The sequence below is a fragment of the Pelecanus crispus genome, chromosome 8 (genome assembly GCF_030463565.1).
Source record: "Pelecanus crispus isolate bPelCri1 chromosome 8, bPelCri1.pri, whole genome shotgun sequence".
Lineage (NCBI taxonomy): Eukaryota > Metazoa > Chordata > Aves > Pelecaniformes > Pelecanidae > Pelecanus > Pelecanus crispus.
Window position 1 is genome coordinate 27,388,242 of NC_134650.1, and position 22,165 is coordinate 27,410,406.

The following is a 22,165-nucleotide window of genomic DNA, read 5'->3' on the forward strand; positions in this document are numbered from 1 at the left end:
AAAATTGCTGCTGCCAGCGTTAGTTTAATTTGAGCAAAGATTTTTGCCTGGACTCACTTACGAATTCCCAGCTCTCAGCAGCTGCTAGCTAGTGTCAGCCTCTTCTTTCTCTTTCTTTCTCCTATTCCTGCCCGTTGCAGATTTGGCCTCACTGTTCAGCACACTCCCCGCTGCAGTATTTCTCATGTTGGGGATTGCAAGACCGTGGGCTGTTTAACTGAGAATGTTTAAACTGACATTAATGCTGCTTGGTAGGATGTACTGGCTGGTATTTTCCTGAATGAGGATTTGGAAATGGTTCTTATGCTATCGTCACACCTTACGTACCAAAAGCAACACTGAGGGGCTGGGAAATGCTGATTTATGCCATTAAAAGTGCTGTCAGAGCCTCTGAGCTACAGTGACTGCTTGTGGGGTGTTTCATTCCCTGGGCCACAATTTTGGAGTACTGAATTTCTTTTCAATGCTGGTGCTCCCAGCAAACCTGCGGCTCAATGTAGCCCAGCAGGGAAAGGGTTACAGTGAGGCAAAGTGCATCATGAATCCCCAGCAAGGCTCCGACTAAGTGCCAAAACCTGAGCCGACACTTCCTTGGCATGGCTCCATGGTGCGGTTTGTGCCTGGTTCCTTTCTCCCCTGTATCTCTTCCCTCCCCTCCCAGCAGCATGGAGAAGGTGCTGCCTAAAATCCAGGCTCAGCGCCATTTCTCTTCTTTTTTCCCAATAAATTCAGCCCCAGAAGAGACCCCCAGGGACCTCGGAGACTGGGCCTTCTCCGGGTACTCAAGCACTTAAATGCTTTAGATGTATAGGAGGTGGGGAAGGCGTCAGCATGGGGATTTTGGCACAAGGATGGGTGTTTGCTCTGCTGTACTCCAGCCTCCTTCTGCTCTGAACTCTGCTGTTGCCACCAAACTAAGCAGCCCTGCCCGGAGCCTGTGCCTGCGGAGTGGAGTGAGTGCGTGCCTGTCCACAACAGCCCACACAGAATTACCCCCAGAGCCGGAGCACGGGCTGCCAGTGGGGTCAGAGGCATGAGGGAAATTAGAGGGTTTTCTGATGGGGGCTGGCAAAATAGGAGTTGTGGGTTTGGATCTGTGTGTTACGCCAGTGGGCCGAAGGCAAGGAACAGATCTGGAAAAGTGAAATAATAGTTTATAGACAGTCCCAGTGTTGTTTTTACCCTAACAGATAGTCAATGTAAAAGGTATGCATGAACGAACTGATACAGACCTAGCACTAGCTCTGTGTCTTGCAGGGGAAAGGAAAAAGAAGAAAAAGAAAAAAAGATAATAATAGGAAAAAGTCAAAAATCTGCCTAAAGTGTATCTGGCTCGCTGTGCTGGCTGGGCTCATGCCCGGCTTGTATGGGAGACTGGCATGCGAGGCAGTAATGCGGCAGTGTCACATTTGGCTGCCTTCGGCTCCCCTGCCCAAATCAATGATGGTCTCATCAGCACGTGCATTGGGAAAGAACAGGTATGAACCCTTTGTCAGGTCTCCAAGAGAGGGAGGAGGCAGGAAGGCTGTCCCTGGCACTGAGCCAGCCCCGGAGCGGGCCACAGATGGGCAACATGTCGTCCCCCGCCCCAAGCCCCCGGTCCTGCCAACTTTGCGGAGCCAGAGGCATCGGGCTGGGGAGCAGCCTTGCGGGCTGCTCTCCACGGGGTTGCTAATGAAACCCCAAGGGAAAGCACAGCCCCTCCCGCCCGCCCGGCTCCACTGCCTGCAGCCAAACACTCCCTGTGCCAGGTCTCCTCCGGGACGCCCCACGTACAGACCATATGCATGGCACCGGCCATGCCCAAACACGTGCCCATGCTGCTGAGCCCTGTCCGCGTCTTCATATGGAGGAAGAAACCCCGTATTTCCCCCTTTCCCACCTAAAAAGCAGTAGGAAATCAATGGCTGGGTGTTGAATATTGGCTCAGTGCTTGGCCTGGATAAGCAAGAAACAAAATGATGTTTGCTACAGGGCTGATTAGAGTTATTATGTCAATTAGTCTGCGAAATGATCAGTGCCCAGGGCTCCACCAGGTGAATCCGGATTTCAGCAGGACTGTCTTGGCAGAGCGCTGGGACTCTGCTCCTGCGGGGCTCACCTGGACACCCCCCGGCCATGCTGTGTCTGCCTGCCCAACCCAACAGGCTCCTGCCTCACTCTGCTGCTGCCTTTGCTGCTCTCGCCACCGTGCACGTCGGCATCTCATAAACAGGAGCATGCTTATTGTCCCCATCAGGGAACCAAGACAAGGAGTTTCAACCTCATGACCGATGGGCACCATGGGCTCTCAGGGGACCCCAGGGAGCCCCCTTCCTACTGGGGGCTGTGCCACCCTCCCGTAATAGGCACAGCTCCAGGTGCTTCATCCCCGTCATTGCTGAGTCCTGTGATTTTATGGCAAGCATCACAATGTTTGCCACATTTCTTTTTTTTTTTTCCTTCATTTTTGTTCTCTCTTAAAGTCTCAGCCCCTCAAGGTTGGATATTAGATGGGCTATTTGCTTAAGGAAATAAAAAAGGACTTTCCAGCTCTCCTGTTCACAGACAAAAGGCTTTAAAGTATAAGCCAGAGGGCTTAGGAAGCAGCAGATAAAAGCAATTTTCCAATGGTTGTCTTAATATGTATTGAAAAATGGTGGCTTTTTAGCTAAGCTCATGATTGGTTTTGGATTTAACTCCTAATCTTAAACACCTGAGCATGGGGATGCTGCACTGCTCCCCCGCTTCTAGCGAGTGGTGCGCGTCTGTGTGCATGGGCTGGACCCCAAGAGAGGGCAGGGAGGAATGCAGCAGCTGCACACCTCTCGAAGTCACTCAAATGCTTCTTGGGCTCTCTTGCACAGTGGGGCCTGAAGCCCTCTGAGCAGGGGCAGGACAGGGGACAGGGTGACTGATGGAGGAATTGCACTTCCTGCGGTCAGGGGAGGGAGCGTCACGCTGAGAGACCTGGGGCAGGGAAAGGCTGGTCACCGTGAAAATGTGGAGGATGGGGAAAGGGAGATAACTGCATTCTGGGTACATGGAGCTGATCTAACCTGTCCGGCAGTGCTTGTCCTGGGCCGGAGTGGCTCTTCCTGAGCTGTTCACCCCATGGCTGGTGGCAGGCAGCTCTGCCCAAGAGCTCCCAATGCTCTGCTGTGCACTCCCTGGACCGCGGCAAAGTCCCTTTGCAACTTCTCCTTCCAAACTGGGATGATTTCTGGGATAGGACCCGTGGGGAGGGGGACAGCATCTCCCCGTCACATTGTCACCACTGGTGCCTACAGACCTGTGTGGAAGACGGCTTGCTCCATCCCAGAGCCCGGCCACCAAGAAATTCCTGTGTTCCTGCCATCCTTTGCCATTTAAGGATTTCAAACAGACAGCAAATACATTGGGAAACCATGTGCCACTGCCACACTCGCCTCCCAGCATTGCAGACAGTGCCAGACCTGACGCCAGTCGTGTGAAGAAGAGCCATGGCACGGTGGTCTGCTGACAGCTTTGCCTGCAGACACACTGCAGAACCATGAGGCTGAGAGCAGCCAGCTGGTCCCCACCTGGCCACGTGCGCTGCGGGGGGACAGGGCTCACAGTCCCTGGTGACCGATGAGCTGGATGCCAACTAGCTGGCATAAAGCAAGAATTACCCACGCAGAAGGAGTGCCTTGCTAGAGCAACCCGATTCCCTAAGGAGCTTCAAACAGCAACAGGATGCCCTGAGAGCCTCACTGGTAGGAGACACCCCATCTCCTGCCCTCACCCTGTATGAGTGATGCAGGGCATCGTCTTGCAGGGCAGGCTGCGATGGCAGAGCTGGGAGTGCACGGTATGTCAAACTGCAAGGTGCAGAAAGGGAGAGGGAAGCTTGGGCTCCCTGGCTCTGCAGGAGAGGAGGAGCAGGGGCTGCGGATTCCCAGGAGAGCCTGCACTCCCCGGCTGCAGAGCTGCATCCTGGCACTGCCGTCCCCTGGCGTGGGAAGGAGGCTGGGGTGAAAGGCGGGAGACCGCAGTGATGGGCGAGCTGCAGGGCATGAGGGCTGCCTGCTGAAAAGCAGAGCTGGTGGGAGAGGGGGGCTGCAGAGAGCAGTAGGGGTAGCAGTGAAAAAACAAACTGAACGGAACAAAAAAACCCCACCGAACCCTAACCCTTGGTGGCAGCCTGCCAGCTCCAGCTGGTTTCATAAGGACATTTCAGCCTAAAAATACACAAATACTCAGCCCAAAAAAGTCAAATCTTTCTGCACCGAATCTGTCACTCACAGCCCTTTGCAAGGCAGGAAGAAATTCCTGTTGGGTCTGTCAGTTGGTGATGAGAACAGATTATCCAGGGTTCAAGACTGCGGTTCAGCAGGCTTCCTTGGGGCTGAATGCCCTGTGCTGTGTTTATTGGTGGTGCTGGCTGCTCCTCATCTCTAAGCAAAATGTGAACAGATAAGAGATTGTTCCCAAATTCTGCAGTGTCCCCTCCTCCAGGCAGCGTGAACTACTGCCTGGCTCTTACCCTTTCATGTGGGAGTTTCGCCAAAAGTGGGACAGCCCTGATTGGTGTCATGGGTCATTAAATAGCAATTTATTTAGTCAAAATGTCAAGATTTTACTAATCCCCAGGCCAAAGACAAGATTGTTATGATGTGTCATGGCAATGAAAAATGGCAGGGAGGTAGGAGGTACTGCTACATCTTTGTCCCCGAGGAATGAACTATCTACGTAACTTCTCTGATCCTCCTTGCAGTGCAGTCTGTGTTATCTCCTGGGTCTCTTCAGACAGATCTTAGAGACATTTTTTGGGGTTAAAGGAGGACTAGGAGAGGGGAAGTGACAACACTATACTAGCAGTTTTTGCCTAAAGCACCTTCTAAAGAGGTGCTGAGTTTTTAGTGGAGCTGGCTGCAGAATTTGCTATTTCAGATGGAAAGGCAGAGAGCAAAGCGTCGGAGCTCTAGTTCAGGTGGTGAATGTTTTCCTAGATGTTCCCATGTCACTGGGTGCTGCCACAAGCTCTCCTTTGAAGTCCAGCTCTGTAGCTTTTCCTCTTAGTTTAAGTGGGCGGGGTGATGGCATCTCAGATACCTTCACACGGAGCAAGAGGGGAAATAGTCCTTCAGAAACCAGGTGTTCACAAGGGACAGGACCTCCGGCTTTTCCTTCTCCTCCATTTTCTTCAGAGTTTGCATGAGCTCCAGCCAGGAAATGTCTTTTGAAACAAAGTTCCCCCTTTCCCCAATGACTTGCATGTGTGGCTTGGAAAGGGTAAAGGGAAGAGCCCAGCTCTGGGATTAAGCTTCTGGGTGGCCTCTTCTCTGCGGAGAGGCTGTGCCCCAGGAGAGAGCGGGTCTGGTGGAGCTCTCCTCTGCGCCAGTGTCTGAGAGGGGCCAAGAGGGGTGGGCATTATAACAAGTGGCAATGTCTTACGATGGAGCTGTGTTATGAGGAGAGTCCTGCAGCCCTCTGCTCCCCCTGCTTGAAAGTGACTTTTCTGGTGAGGAAGCTCAGTCCTCACACTCTCCTGGCAGTGTTTGGTGGGATGGGAAGGTGAGCATTGCTTAACACCCGCCTTCAGGATACTGTGACATGGTCTCCACCCTGCTTTGGGCCAACAGAGGCAGCTCCTGGAGAGATTGCACCTAATTTTGGTGAAATTGGGTCTCCAGGTGGATGAAGGCTGAGGGTGAGATGCTGGAAAACATCCATCTGATTTCAAAGACATCTTTCTTGCTGTGCCCTTCCTCCAACTCACACTCAGCCCTAGATGTAGCCATATAACGATAGCGATTCCTTAATTTATGAGGATAATAACGAAGCCTGAGACCTCTACTGAGCCCAAGCCCTTCTAGACTCTAACAGGCTGACGCTCAGCCTGCCGTCTCCCCCACCTTGCACTTACCAGAAACAGCCCTACTCCAGACCTCTCACCAGCAGACATTGCAGAACTGCTCCTCCCTGGAAATCTATTTGCATCTCATTTGTGGGAACTGAGCAAGGCTGGCGATTCCAGTCAACCAGCTCTGGCCTTTATAAGCTATTTTGTTTTGCTTATCGTAGGGGGAACTTAATTATTCAAAGCTGGTGCACATATTTACTTACAGGGGTAAATTAAACCATAAATCCAGACAAACGTATCTACATCTCCACTTGTGATGTATTCTCCCTTTCTGGTTTATTGGTGCTCAAGCTCCAAGACACAAAGGTGGGTTGTTCAATAAACAGCGTAACGCAAGTCATCCCAATTAATTGGATTGTTCCATTTATGCTGCTACTTCCTCCAATTAAATGCAAGGGAGCGTAAGTGACAGGCACAAGTAAGACAGGAGTGCAGAAAACCATATTCTAATGCAAAAGCTGTGATGAGAAAATGGAATCTACTCACCTGACAGGAATATTAATGCAAAACCTTGACCTATAATTTTTCTTTCTTCAGTCTGAGAGCGCCAGCAACAATTGCAGCTCATTGAAACAGATCATATCCTGACAGTCATGCATAATGCCCAGATTCCGCAAGTCCCATGGGCTAAACATTTGCTGGCTTCACCAGCAAGGCAAACGTTTAGCCCATGGGACTTGCAGGACGTGGGCATTATCATAGAGCTGCATGGTCCTGCATGACTAGGAGGAACAGGAGACTGCAGCCAACCCTAAGGCCCCTTCTCCTTTTTAAACCCAGTGTCATGAGAGAAAGAGCGAGGAGAAAAAAACAAGACAAACCCAAAAGTGCCGGTTTGGATTGGGCCTCTGGAGTTCATCTGGACCATACCCCTGTTCAAAGCAGGGACACCTTCAAAGTTAAATTCAGTTTGAGCTCAGTGTTGAGTATTTCCAAGGATGGAGATTTTACAGCCTGTCTGGGCAGCCTGTTCAAATGCTGCCTTGTCATGGCTCAGTCTGGAAGCTGTTCACCACATCACAACAACATCTGGCTCTACTTTCTTAACTGTTTTCTCGATGCAAAGTGTGTGTTGGCATGTGAGATGCGATAAGTATCAGTAAGGAAGGTGATACCATCATGCAATGACAATTCTTTTGCAAGGAGAAGCGATCAGAATACAGTCCCACATAAGACAGGGTGAGAAGGAAGGCACTGCGGTATTTTATTCTGAGTTTGGTGCTGCTGTTCTATAAGGCACTGCCAGAGGAGTTCTTGGAGATGGAGTGACCAAAGTGTGGTCCAGTTTGGGCTTGGTATTTGGCACAGACTTGAGACGTCAGGGCTGCGGTTAGCTATGGTGGAGCAGCAGACACAATTGCATCTCTCTCCACTGAGCAGTGAGGTCTGTATCCCTCTCTGGAGGCATCTCTCCCTCCCTTCACTCCGTACAGAGAGAGCCAAAGGCAACAAGCTTCCTAGCCCTGACACCTCTGATATGTGTGAAGATGGATGGGTTGAATGCAGTCCTAAAATATTTTACATTTTCACGGTAGTTTCACAGCCCTGGCATTATCAAATGATCTTTCAATGTACGAGAGAATAACTTGAGATGGATTCTGGCTTTTTTGTGTCTGTGTACTTGCAAACTGTCTCTGCCTACACATCTTGCAGGGCCTGTGCCTGTTTGGATATGCACATGGAAAACCGGTGCTCGTGTGGATGCTCTGTCTGCTCCATTCCCCCCTGAAGTTTGGAGGCCATTCAAAGCAGGTCCTCATCCCTGGGTGGTTAAGATCAAACTTGCCCTATGCACTGTACTCCACTGACCAGGCTAGTTGGGAACTCGAGGCTAGGGAGCACAAGACAATTTTAAAATCTGAACAAAAGTAGGAGATTAACGAAACCAGATGGAAACCTCTATTTTGCTGATTTTGAAAGCAAAATGTGGGTCACAGATGTGCTTCCACAGACAGAAACTAGCTAGACAAGAAAAAGACATCAGCAGTGCCCAGAATCTTTGATGATCGGAGGTAGATTTAGCTCCTAGGCATGGAGACAAGAAAGGAAGAGGAGACAAAGTAGGAATAAAAACATAATCAAGAGATTAGGAATGTGGAACTCAACCCACCCATAAACTTGCCTTAGGGAACGATAGAAAAATGCATTAAACAAAAAAAGATGAAGCCAACTGCTACATCTTACTCTCTTCCCTTCTATTGCTGTCCTTATGCTTTTACTTTTTGAGGTCCAAGACACAGGAGGCCCATTACAGAACCTCCCCTCTTCCTCGGTCATGTTTTTTCTTTGCAGAAGTGCTGTTTTCTACCGTTCCTTCACAGTAGCTATGAAATCCTTGCTAAGGACAGGCTGACTTTATAGTCTAAAAGAAGCAAAGCTTTGCAAGCAAGTCCACAACCGTTAGGCAGGCGTGCATGGGAGAGCAGAAAGCAATGCATTCCTGCCCATCTTTGATAGGGGAGAAGAGCTATTACTCACTTCTTGTTTAGGCTGATACAAAATATTAAATCTATTTTCAGTGAAATTAATGATAGACTAATAAGAGCCATGCTGCTAGCTCTTGCAGGCTGTTGATTAGCCTGTGACTTGGTCTCCCAGGGCCCGTAACAGAAGGCCTGTTGTTTGAACCATTTAAAAAACTCAAGGTAAAGCACTGAAAGATCAATGTAGGAAAACGGCAGCACTGACTCGGAGAAGCCCAAGTGGTGGTTCCTTAGAAATAGCCAGGCAGTGGAGGGGGGTTTCTGAAAAGCATTCAGGGCATTCAGTGGGTGGTTTCTGGGGCAAAGGGATGTGCCTGGATCACTCCTGAAGGTCCCACCTGTGCTGGCCACGACAGGACCTGGTTGCTTTATGCCTTTGGGCTTTGCGACATGTGCTGAGCAGCCGTGGAGCGTGATCTCTGACTTGCAGCAAACTTCCCTCCTGCCAGCAAAACACCAGTCCCTATGGCTTAACACCAAGAGAAGCCCGAGATAAGAGCAATGCTAGTCCAGATCACTGCCTGTCATTGTTTTTCAAACTTTGGGGAACTTCAGATTTAGTTCTTGTCTGGAATTTATTTTTCTCAGCCCTAATGAAAACACATTTTGTAGTTGCTAGTGTTTTAAATCCAATATCAGTGTCAATAAAGATAAGCCCTTTCCCGGGGTGGGGAGAAAGGAGAAAACTGTCTCAAATCCTTTACTATGCAGAAGAAAACAACCCCAAAGCACTGAAGGATTAAATGAAAAATATGCTTCTTTCCACTGGGAGTCCAGTGGGCATGCGTAAGTGCCAGCTGAGCTCTCCCTTGCACCCCCATCTGATGGGTGATGGCACCAGGGCCTAGAGGTGCAGCAGGATGCGTTACAGTGCCCTGCCCCGTGACGGCATCTCTGCTCCTGGTGACCGACCCACCAGAGGCTCCTAAACGGCAGCAGGTCCGTAAATGCGAAGGACTTTGTTGTCTTCAGCTTCACCATCTGACCTAGCCCAGAGAAAACAAGTGTCCAGCCACAGCACGATTCACAGTGTGGCTAAGGAGAGAGGCAGCACAGCTCTCCCCTAGCAAGGAGGATCGTGCATCTTCCTCCGGATGCAAGAGATTTTGTTAAAGACTCTGAAATTCATTTTGCTGGGCTGCAACCACACGTTGATACTGCTGTGAATACCACAGCACAGAGCCTCTTCAGTTGATGTCTAGAAACTGCTTGTGGTTTCAGAGCTCTTGCTGATGAATTGCCCAGCAGCTGGTCACATTGGGAGGGCTATGCTTATTATTTTCAACTGCTATCTTGTATGGAAGGAAAATCAAAATACTTTCCTCAAGGTAATTGGTTCTAAAACAATTGAAGAACTTTCCACAAGGTTGTGTAATGCAATTAGGACTGGTGTTTCATATGATTTAAATCTCTAAAGGTATGTTTATGCCATCAGACCCTTCTTTTGTGGGGGGAAAAAAAACTGCTGGCAAGAGAAGGCAGATTTTGCTATTACAGGCAATGAAATACAGATTAAACATGAATGTCCACCTAGTAGTGATTAAAAGGCAGCATAATGTCAGGATCATCACTGAGATGTAGTCACTCATGGTGAGAAATGGTTGGGTAGGATGCTGTGACACCAACCGCACATCTGCAGGTTTCCCATTTGGGTTTTGGTCAATGCCAAGTGATGTGTCATCACTTGCCTTCTGCTGCAGCACCGCAACAGCAGAAATAATCCTGTGCTCCCTAACTGCCCTGCCAGCTTGGATGGGAGGAGCTGGTGCAGACTGGGGACGATCAGGCCCACCACACAGAACAAAACCATCAGCCACGCCAGTGCTTGGGTTCGTGTTTTGATAGATATCCAGGAAAACCCTAAGCAGAGATGCCAGACAATCCAAACACACAATAACAACTCCAGAAGTGCATGAGTCAGTTAGAGAACTTGTTGACACAGGACACTGTGAAAGCCAAAAGCATGGATATAGCATTCCCCTGTCACCATTTGGGGAAGCCTCTATTTCCCTGACTACCAAAAGGTCCAAGGGTATAACAAGGGAAATGATCACTCCGTGCTTGCTTCTTCCTCATACTTATACTTAACCATGTTTTACTGACTACTGCCCAAGACACAGTACAGGGCCAGAGGACATTTTGCCTGACTGCAACAGCTGCTGCAATTGAAATTATGGGATGAAAAGCTTTAGCCTCCTTGCCTAGATGGAGGCAAACAGATTGGATGGATTCTCATTAGAAATGGGTCTGAACTGAAACTGGGGAGGCACTCAATGTTTCCTCAGAGCCAGAGCAGCCATTTAATGGGTACATGTCCTGTCCTTATGACAGGATGAACCAAAGCCATGGATTCAGACAACCACCATTAAAAATATCTGGATGTGGTCCCTAATGGTAGAGATGCCATCGACTGTATTATGAGAATAACACAATGCCACTGTAAAAGCAAAGATGTCCCTTGCCCTTGGTTGTAATCCAGCTGCATATCAGTACAATGTATGACTATCAGAAAAGCAAACTCAAGAGCTGTACTGCTATAGAAAGCAGCTGATCACACCCTTCTGTTATCTGTCAGACAAATGAAGAAGCCATCAGCCACGTCCATGGGCTGGTCTGCCTCTGCTCACTAGATCCATGTTTGTAGAAACCTACCTTGAGCTGTTTGGGAGCAGTTTGGGAACCAGGCTTCGGGGGTCACAGACCTGACCCCAGACGGGCCAGAGGGGACATTAATGTCCTGCCTGATCCTTTCTGCCTTGCAGCAGCCTGTGACACAACATGCACCCCAGTCTGTAAGCAGAACCATGTTCAGATCCACTGCTATGAGGTCATTAACTCTAGTTAAAACTTTTAACAAGCCCAAATGCAGCTTCTTAACACAAAAGACTATGGACAGGGATACTCACTATTGGGCTGAGTCGTTAAGTTGATATTCCCGGGACCGGTTGAAGCATTCTTGAATCCCAGAGTCTGCCCAGAGTCTCATCATAGCTGACAGCAGCTCTGGAGAGAAGGGCTCTGTGTCCTCCATCCGACTTACGACATCACAGACCATCTTGGCATCAGCCTGCAGAGGAAAGAAACAAGAGGTCACATAGATGCTCAAGGCAGAACTGGGAGCAAGAGATTTCAGAAACAGTTCACCAAACCGTCAGGAGTAAAGAGGCTGCATTTCTTGGGATGGGGCTTTAGGATCCACGCCGTATGATCCAGCAGAAAGGGCAAAAGGAGGATGGAGCAAAGAAGCCACAAGGAAAGAGGCTATTTGTGCAATCCACCTCATGTCAACAAATATTTCTATTCAGCAGACAAACCAGTTGGCACTGCATATGTGTGGAGCTTCTTGGGAACAAAAGGAAATTCATATATGTAAAAGTGTATTTTAAATTATTAGCAAAGTGACACATATCCTGCAACGATACCTGTTTTGACTGAGTGTGTAACCTTGCTGAAGTAGGGTCTGTTTGTGTCAGAAAGGACAGCAGAAAGGCTCCAGAAACAATTTTTTTCAGATGCTGGTTTATTGCTTTTCCCGAATTCTTGTTCTTTGCTATGAGCCCCTGCTACAGGGGCTAATTCATGTTGACACAGACCACCTTGGCTGGCTGTCATGCTTTGTGACTCAGAGGGAGAGGAATCTCCCGTGGTTAAGGAGTATGGCAGTGAGGGCAGGGCCAGCTGGCTGTTTTCAGATGGAATCTTTTTTGGTGAGAAAAATGTGATTGGCTGGAACAGCAACTTTTCCTGAACAATAGCGTTCTGACACAACTTGGGTGCAGAAGATGTCTCAGATTTAGGATGGGAATGTCTAGACAGCCTTGGAATAGTTGAGTTCAGCCCTACTGTAATAGTCCACAGTGGCTGATGCATCACTCATTTGCGAAGCAGGACACCCAAATTCATGACCCCCCTCTACTTGCTTTGCAGTAAATGGATCTCCCACACTCCCCACAGACTTCTGAAACCCCAGAGGTGTTGGCTAATCTTCAGACTTTTTCTTTCATTGCTTTGAAAATTTTGAAAAAGTCATATTTCTACCAGATGAAACAAAACCAATTATTATTGCTATAATTAACTGGAAAAGAGGAGCTCTTATTCCTTATCTGTGTTTACAGCAAACTAGTAAAGACAACCTCTTTGTTTTATTACCTTTTCTCTTGTCTGCTAGATCAAACCCATTCTTGGACAAAAGCAGGTGGAAGTCTTCGCCTTTCAGGGAGTTTGGTCTAAATCAGCAAACGCTGACCAGAAACCCGAGTCTCTCAAAGGGGAGCGCAGGCAGTGCCCATGCTCTGCTGACACTATCCCATGGACAAACAACCCCTGTCCATCACAGCGACCCATCTCATGAGCAGAAAGGCACCTGCAGCTGGGCATGCAGCTCCTGGGGAGCCCACGCATCGCCTGCTGGAGGGGCTCCTATATCCTTCCTGGCTACAACAAGCTCTGTCCTGTTCCTCTGCCCTGCCAGGTGCTGCTGATGCTCCTGTCTGATGCTCAGATTTAGCAGCTATGATGGGAACAGCCCAACTGCTGAATGGGTTGCTCTCCCTGGGTACTGCCTCAGCACTGGGGACAAGGTGTTACAGGTTTTGTGGCAAAGCAAGCAAATTATTTCTTAGGTCATGGGTACAATTAGAAGTGGAGGAGCGCCAGTGTTGAAGAGCACCACAATAACCTAATTGCATGGGTGGGAATGACAAGGTGTATGACATGGCCTGCACGGCCAGGATCAAAACTCCTCTGCAGCCTCTCTTTATCAAACACTGAAATTGTTGAAAAATCGCAGGGCACCAAGCTGCTAGCACTGGAGACTGAAGCTGCCAGAGTTTTCAACGCTCAGAGAAAGAGCCTCAAGTCCCCTGAACATCCAGTCTCTACAGGCTGAAGAAGTCTCAGTACTGTATGGAGACACCATCTCATAAAACTTAATGGGGTGGAGTCTCTATGCTTTGAAGGCTTTATGAACATAAAGTCTTTCTTGCAGAATACTAAACTTCGTATTTTAGTGCCCAGGAATCCTCCCAGCCGTCTGTACAGAATCTTCTCGTTTTGGAGAAACAATATTAGTGACTCACACCTCAAAGCCAAGACAAACAAAGAACCTTGAAGAGTTCAGTTAATTTCAAAAGCTTGTTCTCTGCCCCAGAGTGCTTTGTGAGCTCAGTGAATATCCATAAATCATCAGTACAGTTTGCCTGCCCTGCTGGAGCTGTAATTTTGCTCTGTTCATGGACTCTAAATAACACAAAACCTGCTAATGGCCAGTCTGCTCGGGGCTGCAGGCTGGTGTGGCCCCATTATTTCTGTATGGGTGGTGCAGAAAAAGCATCTGTGCTTTCAGTCAGGTAGGAAGGAGGTCTTTTGTATGTTATCTTACTACTGGGGGGGGGGGCAGGGAGATTATAGGTGTAAATCACGGATCTGTCCATCTGTCTGTGATGGCAAAGCATATTTGAAGCTCTCCAGATGTTACGGGCAGGGTCTGGGCTGCTTCTGAGCTTAACTGCATGTTGCTTTCTGCAAAGCATCAGAGGTCATCACATTTTCTGTGCTAGGAAATAGCTGCCTCACCTTTTCCACTACTGACACTTGTGGCAGCCCCCTGTGATTTAAGACCCAACGCAAGAGGGTTTGAGCAGAAGACACAGATGAACAGCGATGACAGGGCAGAACCAGAGTGACCAGGGACAGGCATCTCTGGCTGTGGTTATCAGGTCTGCTTGGGCCAGAAGTGGGGCTGAGCTTGTAGGGCAGGGGATTATTTTGGTACATGCTCCTCAGCAGTCACCAGAGGTCCCATTTGAGGATGGGAGAGTTTGCCCTTCCGCAGTGCGGACAGCTGCCTGCAGGGCAGACCAAGAGTCGACAGGCTGGAGCAGGGGCATGGCTCATAGGAAAGTTTATTGCTCCTGCTGAATGGTAATAAAAATATTCCAGACTTAGTTTTATTTTGCAGAGTGAACCATTGAACTCACAATTTTATAGACCCAGAAAAAGCAGGTGAAACGAGTATTTTTAAAAATACTCCTCCCCCCTGCCAAGGATGAAGCCCCTCTGTCAAGGAGCATGGGGCCATCCAGGAGTTCGGGCATTTGTTAGGTGATTTAACAAGCAATTAAGGATCCAAGAAGAGAAGATACCCCTTTCTTTTCTCACTCTCCAGGCTGCATCTCAAGCTGGGAATGACATTAAAATCTCCAGCCCCCCCTGGGCCCAGCAGGTAGATTTTTAAATACTGCCTGATTGACTTTTCCCTACCTGCCTCCCCTGGGTCTGGTGCTCCCGCTTTTCCCGAGGTGAGAGGAGCCGAGCCTCCTGCCACGCTCTGCCTCTGTACTGAAGCCAGCAATTAAATAAAGCAAAACAAACCAGACCAACAAGCCCCCCCACCCCTCCCCGCCTTGCAGTTCCCATCCGATGGGGTTTTCGTTAATGAATATCACGGTGGTATTTCAGCTACCTCAGGAGCTAAAAATAGGCAGCGCTCTGCCCCTGGAATTGCTGGAAGGAGCCACAAAATGGTGCAGGGCTGCTTTCTCCATTGCTGCCTCTGCCTTTCCCCAGCTGCTCTGCCTCCCATGCCCTTGGTACAAACCGGCTGGGAGGAGGGCAAGGGGTTGGGCTGGTCTCCTATGCTCCGTAGGAGCATCCCAGCCCACCCCCACAGCTTTCACATATGTCCCACTGCCACTTCCCAATGGCTTGCATTTTCCATAGCGGGCCAAACCCCAACCCCTGAGCTGATTGCCCTTGGGTTGGTTGTTACAGAGAGTGGGTTTTGTTCAGCTCTGTGTCACTCTTGAATGCTGAATGTGTCCACCTACAGTGGGGGAACTGGAGCTGGCTGGCTGGGCTTGTCTTGGGGCAACAGCTGAGCTCAGAAACCCTGGGATGGCAAATTATACATCCAGGCTTTAGCCATCAAGCTAAAAGACCAAATAACCATTTGTTAAAGAACAAACCTCCACACCAGTCAGCGAATGGAGAGGGCTCTGTAGGGCCAGGGCACAGTGGCATTTTATACAACAGTGAAATCCATAGGCAGATGTGAACAAGAAGCTTGTAAACTTAGCAGGAAGTTAGCATGTCTCCTTTCTAACCCTGGGTTGTGTGTTTACGTTTGCACCAGACACATGGTATAAATCCAGTTCATAAGGGGATCTGTTTTCTCACTAACCTGGACATAACCGCAGTTATTTAATTGTCTCCCATATGTCACTGTCACCAAGCACACAGGCTGTGCTCAGCAAGCAAACTTGTGACTTTGCTTGCAACAGCCACATAGCCCAATTAATTTGTTACCTTGCTGGAAGGGAGAGGGGCTCTTCCTAGCAGCCTGACATTACTGGCAGTCATGTTTGTCTCTGCAAGCTAGTTATTTTTCGTCATGCAGATATAGATCACCCCTAATTATTTGCTCCTCGCCGCCAGCCATGATCTGTGCCCGCGAAGGTACCAGCAGAGCTGCTCCTGCCCTGACTGCCATAGAGTTGCACTGGAGTGGGACTTGGGTCCCCGTCTCTGTGACCATCCCAGGATAAATCCTGGCTCAGATCCTTTGAAGTTGCCTGGACATTAACTAAGGGACTTTTTTCTTCTTTTTTTTTCCAAAAGAAATAGGTTTCTGGAAGGGGAGAATTTAAGGGAAAGGCAAAGCCTTATGTGAAGCTATGTGGTACAAATCTGCTAACCCCTATGGAGCTGCACTGACTTACACCCACAGGAGAGCTGACCCACTGTGCCTTATTGTACCGTGCTTTCCTTTTGGTGAACTAAATCCCAGTAAATATCATTTTTGCTGTTATTTACTCTGATTAATCATACTTGTCACTCAGCCTATCCCAAAGGTTAACACTGGGGCAATTTCCTTTGGTGGCTGGTTGTACTCAAAGCTGCATCTCAGAACATTTCAGAAGATCCATGCGGTGGGGGGAAAAGACAAGCATTGCATTTTGCTGGTGGTGCAAGACAAATCAGAGGCACAGTACTAGTTATCAGCAAGCCAATCTTGTATAACCTAGTGCACAGCTGAAAAGAGTAATGGCCTATCCCCAGCCAGGAACCTGGGCGGCAACTGATGTCTTGAAAGCATCCAGCATCCACAAAGGACATCCCTGGAGGGGGACCTTCTTGGGGGACCCAGATCCTGACCTTGGGGCAGAGTGGTACGTGCCTCTGCTACTTCAGTGAGAAACCAGGTCCCATAATTTGGGGGCAGAACATGGCTCATAAACTGAAAACCTCCTCCTCCTCCTTAGAGAGCATCTCAGAAATCTGGACCCTGCTTCACAGCTGAGTGTGGCTGCATCACAGCAAAAGCTGGTTATTTTCACGGCATTTGCAGCCTGAATGAATTCTGGAAACAAAGCAGAGCTGGTGAATACGCCTCTTCCAGAGACATCCAGGGCTCAGCTCCAAGTCCATAGGAGTTTTTGTAGATGCTGAATAAATAGCTACACGTATGACTCTCCCCCTCACTCACCCTCTCTTTCTCACACATCTGTGTTTCGGAGCTGACCTCTGAATCTGTGGAAATCTGTCTGGCATGAAGCAGCTGCTGTGCATTGCAGCAGAGACAACCTTCTCCCTTCCTCCTCCACTCTACCATCCACCTTCAGAACATTTAACTGAGGCCTCCCACCTCTGCTTGGCATTTGGCTTTCTGGGCATGCAATCTGAGAGACCCTGGAAGGCGCTGAGCTAGTAAAATACTATCCAGTGACTTATTCAAAACTAGCCCTTTAGAGAACACCATGAGGTGGGCACCCAAACTACATCCCCTCTGCCTGCACTCGTTAGTCAGCGGCAGATCTGGAAAGCTCCTGACACAGATCCTACTGGCCTGGGAAAGAGAGGTTTATGCTGATGCAAAGCTCAGTGTAGTGCTCTCTAGCAATCTGCATCACACAGCAAAGCTAAGCCTAACAAATTAGGTTAGAGATGGTTGGCTTTCCACAGCGTCACGCTAGCCATCTTCTACCCTGCTCATGTAGAAGAGCTCACAAAAACCTTGGCTGACTTGGGTACAATGCCAAAGGGCTGCTGTCTGTCTGCGGGCAGACAGACAATTTTGTACAGAAAACATAACCGGACAGCCACGGTGATGTGCAGATCTCTCCTCCCGAGGTTGTGCTGTCTGGATAGCAATTAGTAAAGCCCTGGTTTTCATATCCTTCTGAAGCCAAGATGGTCCCATCACCTCTGACTGTCTTGGCCAAACAACTTCTGTGTGTCTGGTACTTGGTCTAGGATCTCCATCCTGAAACCTTGTTACTGCTGTGTTTTCTGTCTGCTGCTTCCTATTTGGGGAGACATTGAGCAGGACTGATATTATAGATTATTACAGCTCTAAAGCAGGTGAATTGCTTTGTGTTTGATACTACTTTTTTTCCTACCCATTCTGTATGATACTGCAGCTGAGCAAATAAAATTTGCTAGCTCTTATGTGGGTATAAACTTCTTTTCCCCTCCTGCAACACACACACAATAATGTTCCCTGTTTGCTTGGACTAGTGACTATCTGGCAATTCAGGGACTGGATAATGCAGGACTAGACTAAGAGCTTGGGCTGCCGTTGGCCACCACCATTGTAAGAGTTCCTACAGTGCTACATCCTGTAGGAAATAGTGCTTCACTCACCAGACAGGTGGAAAAAAATGACCACCCAACAACACAGAACTCCACCTGCAACAGGGATGCCACTGAAGGGCAAGTCATTTCCCAAATTTGCTTTGTTCTAGGAAATTGTAGGGTTCTCCTCTGTTCTTGAGGAGCTCAGAAGTGTTCCTGAGCTGGGCGAGACAAACACGGTGGATAACCAACCTGATTTTTTCCAAGCAAGGATGGGAAAGCCAGAAAGCATGCGTTAAATGGTCTCAAAATAGGTCCTCACCCACTAGCTGCAATGCAAGATGAGAAAACGGCACTCTCTCCCAGTCACTTCTAATTCAAGAACATGGCAGCCCTGAAAGACCGAGAGCCACTGCAAACTCCACCAGCATCCCTCTGAGGGCAGGATGCTTTGATGGGTCCTCTGTCCTACAAGCACAGAGCAAAAGGACTAGGTACGGGACCTGCAAGCCCAAATGTCATCCCTTGCTGGCGACTTTCAGGTCGTGCAGGCACAGACAGTGCTGCCCACCAGGGAGGGGATGAGAGAGAGAGTCACAGATGGGGGACATTAGTCGCATGGCTTCATGCTCTGCAGGCAAGTGCTCTGCCGTGGTGCTGAGGAGGAGGCTGGAAACATGTAAAGATGAGAGAACAAAATCCTTGCAGCCTACTGCCTGTCTCCTCTCTCTAAAATCCTCTCTGCTGGGTAAAAGTCCATAAAATGTAATGGCACTGGAGTGTTTGTGTTGCAGTAGATGACTGAGAAATGCCTGATACCCCACAGTAAGAGAGCAGGTGGGGAAGCTGCATCGGCCCCGAGCATTTGTAAAATAAATGGCTATTTTACATTCCCTGCAAAGCGGATGGCTGAGGACGAGCTGAGTGGGAGTGATGGTGATTCTCCAGGAACCCGCTCTGGGTTTGGGAATTCCCAATGGCTTTAACCTGTGCATCTTCTACTCTTCAAATGTCTTCAAGATTTTCCACACCAACATCCCTCTGGGTGACTGCCTAAGGGTGGCAGGGCAGAGGGGTCACGGTTTCATTCCAAGCTTTCCCACCACAGTGGGGAAAACGGGCTTTGTCTTTGGAACAGAAAGGGAAAACAGCCCCTATGGTGGGACTATTCCCAGGACAAAGCCAGAGTTTTTTTAACATCTCTGGCTAAATGCTGCTCATGTATGATGATTTATAGGGCAGTGACTTCCTGCTGGGAAGCTGTGCAGTGCTGGAACCTTGTAATTAGTTTAATGCTCAGAGCTTGATGCTGAATGGTGGGTGCTAATCTCCACTCTACAATTAATCTAGCAGCTTTATCAGTACCTCGTACGACAAAGGACTAAGTCTGTGGGTTACAGTCATCTGTCCCTGAAGAAAGTGATGGTGTTTCAATCAGAAAGAGCCTTGTTTCATTTTATGGTCCTATTTTACTTGGTGATCTGTGTTGAAGATACAGACTTAAAGGACAAAGTGGAGAGGAAAAGTCACCCCACCCCAATCATGCTAAATTTCAGCTCCCTGTTGCCTCTTCTCTTCTCCGTAACCCATACTTTGTATATCTGGGTAGGGATTTCTTACTGCTCTCCACTGAAACAGCTACAGCAGTCAGTGGCTTGGCATCCGTACCCAAGCCTTCTGCCTGACAGAGTGTCTTAAACTTATTTCTTGCATTGCTGGTGTGAGAGCAGGTATCACAGCAGCCAAATAATACTGGATTTTCCACTTGGTGGCAGAACGGAAAAATTAGGCGGTGTGAAAAATAAGCTTGGATCAAACATGTTCCCCTGCATTCTTCTGTGGACCGAAAAATCTGCAAAAAAATTAATTTCACATCCAGCCAAAGCACTTGCCTTAAGCCCTACCAAAATATTTTGGTTTGTTTTATTTGGGGGCTCAGTGTTATTATTTTAAATGTAGGTCAATTTTCAAACAAAAATTTTGTTTCCAAATAAAAAGTTGGATAAATAAATGAAAACAAAACACTTCGCCCTTTCAGGAATGCAAAATCGTTTTGAAAAATTCTCCAAATTTTCACATGATTTCCTCTCGGCCATGACTATCTGTAGATTTTGACTGGATTTTACAAATGAAAAACATTTTTTCTTTTAGACTGTGTTTTTTAGCAAATTCATCAAACATTTCTCTCCAGGTCTAGTATTAAGTACAAGCACTTTCTTATCAGGAGTCCTTCATTCACCACTTATTTGCTGTTTTAATTTGGATTCTCACCACCTCAAATTTTCTGGTTTTCAGTCCTGTACTCTTTCACCAAATATCTTAGAAGATGACCACCGTTGAGTGCAGATGAAGGGGTTTTTCTTAGGTTTGACTTGGACTTTACAGGAGCAAACCAAGGTACATAAATTCCAACACCTACACGGCCAGGATACAGATACTCAGGGCAAGAGGACATGCTGGCACTGTGGTTTAAGAGTTGTCCTGGCACTTGGCTAAATATTAACTAATGAAGCATCGTGCCAGGCAGCAAGGGCACTCTGGGAACTGAGTTTCTTCTGTAAACTTAAGCAAGTTTCCTTTATTAGTTTAAATTAGTACTCTGGGAAGAGGGACCTCAGAAAAGATGGCAGTGCTTTGCTTTACCCAGCTTGGTTGCACACCCATATTTTCCGGGGACCTCTACAAAAAGAGACAATGGAAGCATGCAAATGGAAGCGTGCAAACATGCGGTCGTTTTAGGATTATCACTGGCAGCAGTTCCCAATGCAGATACTCAAGAAAGCTGCCTGAGTAATGCATATGCTTACTGCCTTTGCCTGCACCAGTTTGATAACTTTTTGCTTTTTGGTCTGCAGCTGCACACAACCAGCGATGGAGCCACAGGGTGACCCAGGAGGTAGTGTGGGTTAATGGTTGGACTGGATGATCTTAAAGGTCTTTTCCAACCTAAACGATTCTATGATTCTATTCTATGATTCTATTAACTCTGTCAAGGGGCTGGGCTGAAACAAGACGTGATTCATTGAGTGGCTGGTTAGCAAAGTTTTGCCTGTGACTTCTTATTACTACAACCTTTGTTTAGCTTCCCTCCCTCTTCATTTCCAGCTGCCTGTGAACCGTTCTCTGCAAGGAGGACCAGGATTTCTAAGCCTTGGGGTGGAGGAGCATTTGGCTGAGGTCCTGCTGGGAGTGGAAGCTGCATCTGATGGGGCTGAGGGTGAGAAGTGGCTCTTTGAGGTGTCTGCAGCTGCCTAGAAGGAGCCCCAGAGTTCAGAGCAGATGAAGGAGAAATTTTTTGCTAAATCTCTCCCATGCTGCTGTATCTCCAGCAAAATCAAGACTCGGGTGCTTGTAACAGGCTTGGAGGAGCTCTTCCTTTGATCAGTGGGGATTACAGAGACTAACCCCCAGCAAGTTCCTCCTTACCAGAGCAAGGCACTTCACTCACTAACAGATTTGCTTATGTATTGTTTCAGGTTGCTGCAGAGAAAAATTGTCCTATATTTTCCTTACAACGGCGTCAAGAAAGCTCCCCAATGCTTTCGTGAGGTGAGGATGGAAGGAGGAAGGAGAAGACAGAAAGTGAGAGAGGAGGGAGGGGAAGGAGAGGGACTCTGGTGGGTTGGGTATGAGCATTGCCATTCCAGGGGAAGCTGTTCTCGGGGCTATTAACGGGAACTTTCTTTTATTAACTGCTCTTTTCAGAGAGATTAGATAAATGGGACCACAGGTGCAGCGTTAGATGACAGGATAGCCCATAAAATAAGAGGCTGGCAGAGAAATATCTTTATAACAGCTTAACAAGGATAGGCAGAAATAGGCTGGGGGCCCAGAAGAAATCTTTGATGCTGTTGTATGTATTTATTATTTATTCTTCTGGCACAAATATAGCATCAAAGAATGTCAAAAACAAAAAGCCCATAACCTGCTGTAGCTGGATTAGTCGTACATCTCTGTAACCATGGCATCGCGTAGTACTGACAAGGAAAATCAGCAACAATGGGAAAAAAAGTGCCCAGCATTTATGACACTTGCGAGGATGGGGCAGACTTCCTTGCTCCGGTGAGGATGCACCAGAAGGGATAAGAGAATCTGTGAGCATCTTGCTAGCCTGGGCATCTGTGAATCTCAGCTATAATGGAAAAATGCCACAAAACAGCAAAGTCTCTCCCTTGTGTGTAATCCTGTGTGATACATATGGGGAATATAGGGTGGATCCCACCCTAAAACATTTTGCTGCCAT

The 22,165-nt window shown here is 48.1% G+C and overlaps 1 protein-coding gene across 5 annotated transcripts in view; it reads right to left on the reverse strand.

Moving 5' to 3' along the window:
• Positions 1–22,165, reverse strand: part of GNAO1 (G protein subunit alpha o1) — a 138,160-nt gene that overhangs the window by 26,414 nt on the left and 89,581 nt on the right. The window contains exons 5-7 of one of the 5 annotated variants that reach the window (XM_075715887.1): positions 20,386–20,403; positions 16,504–16,533; positions 11,256–11,352 (exon numbers count right to left, since the gene is read on the reverse strand). In XM_075715887.1, the coding sequence (XP_075572002.1) occupies positions 11,256–11,352; positions 16,504–16,533; positions 20,386–20,403 (145 nt within the window). Of the gene's footprint in view, positions 1–11,255; positions 11,417–16,503; positions 16,534–16,907; positions 16,947–20,375; positions 20,404–22,165 lie in introns of all 5 variants that reach the window. The other 4 variants (XM_075715886.1, XM_075715884.1, XM_075715885.1 and 1 more) reach the window with 4 other exon arrangements.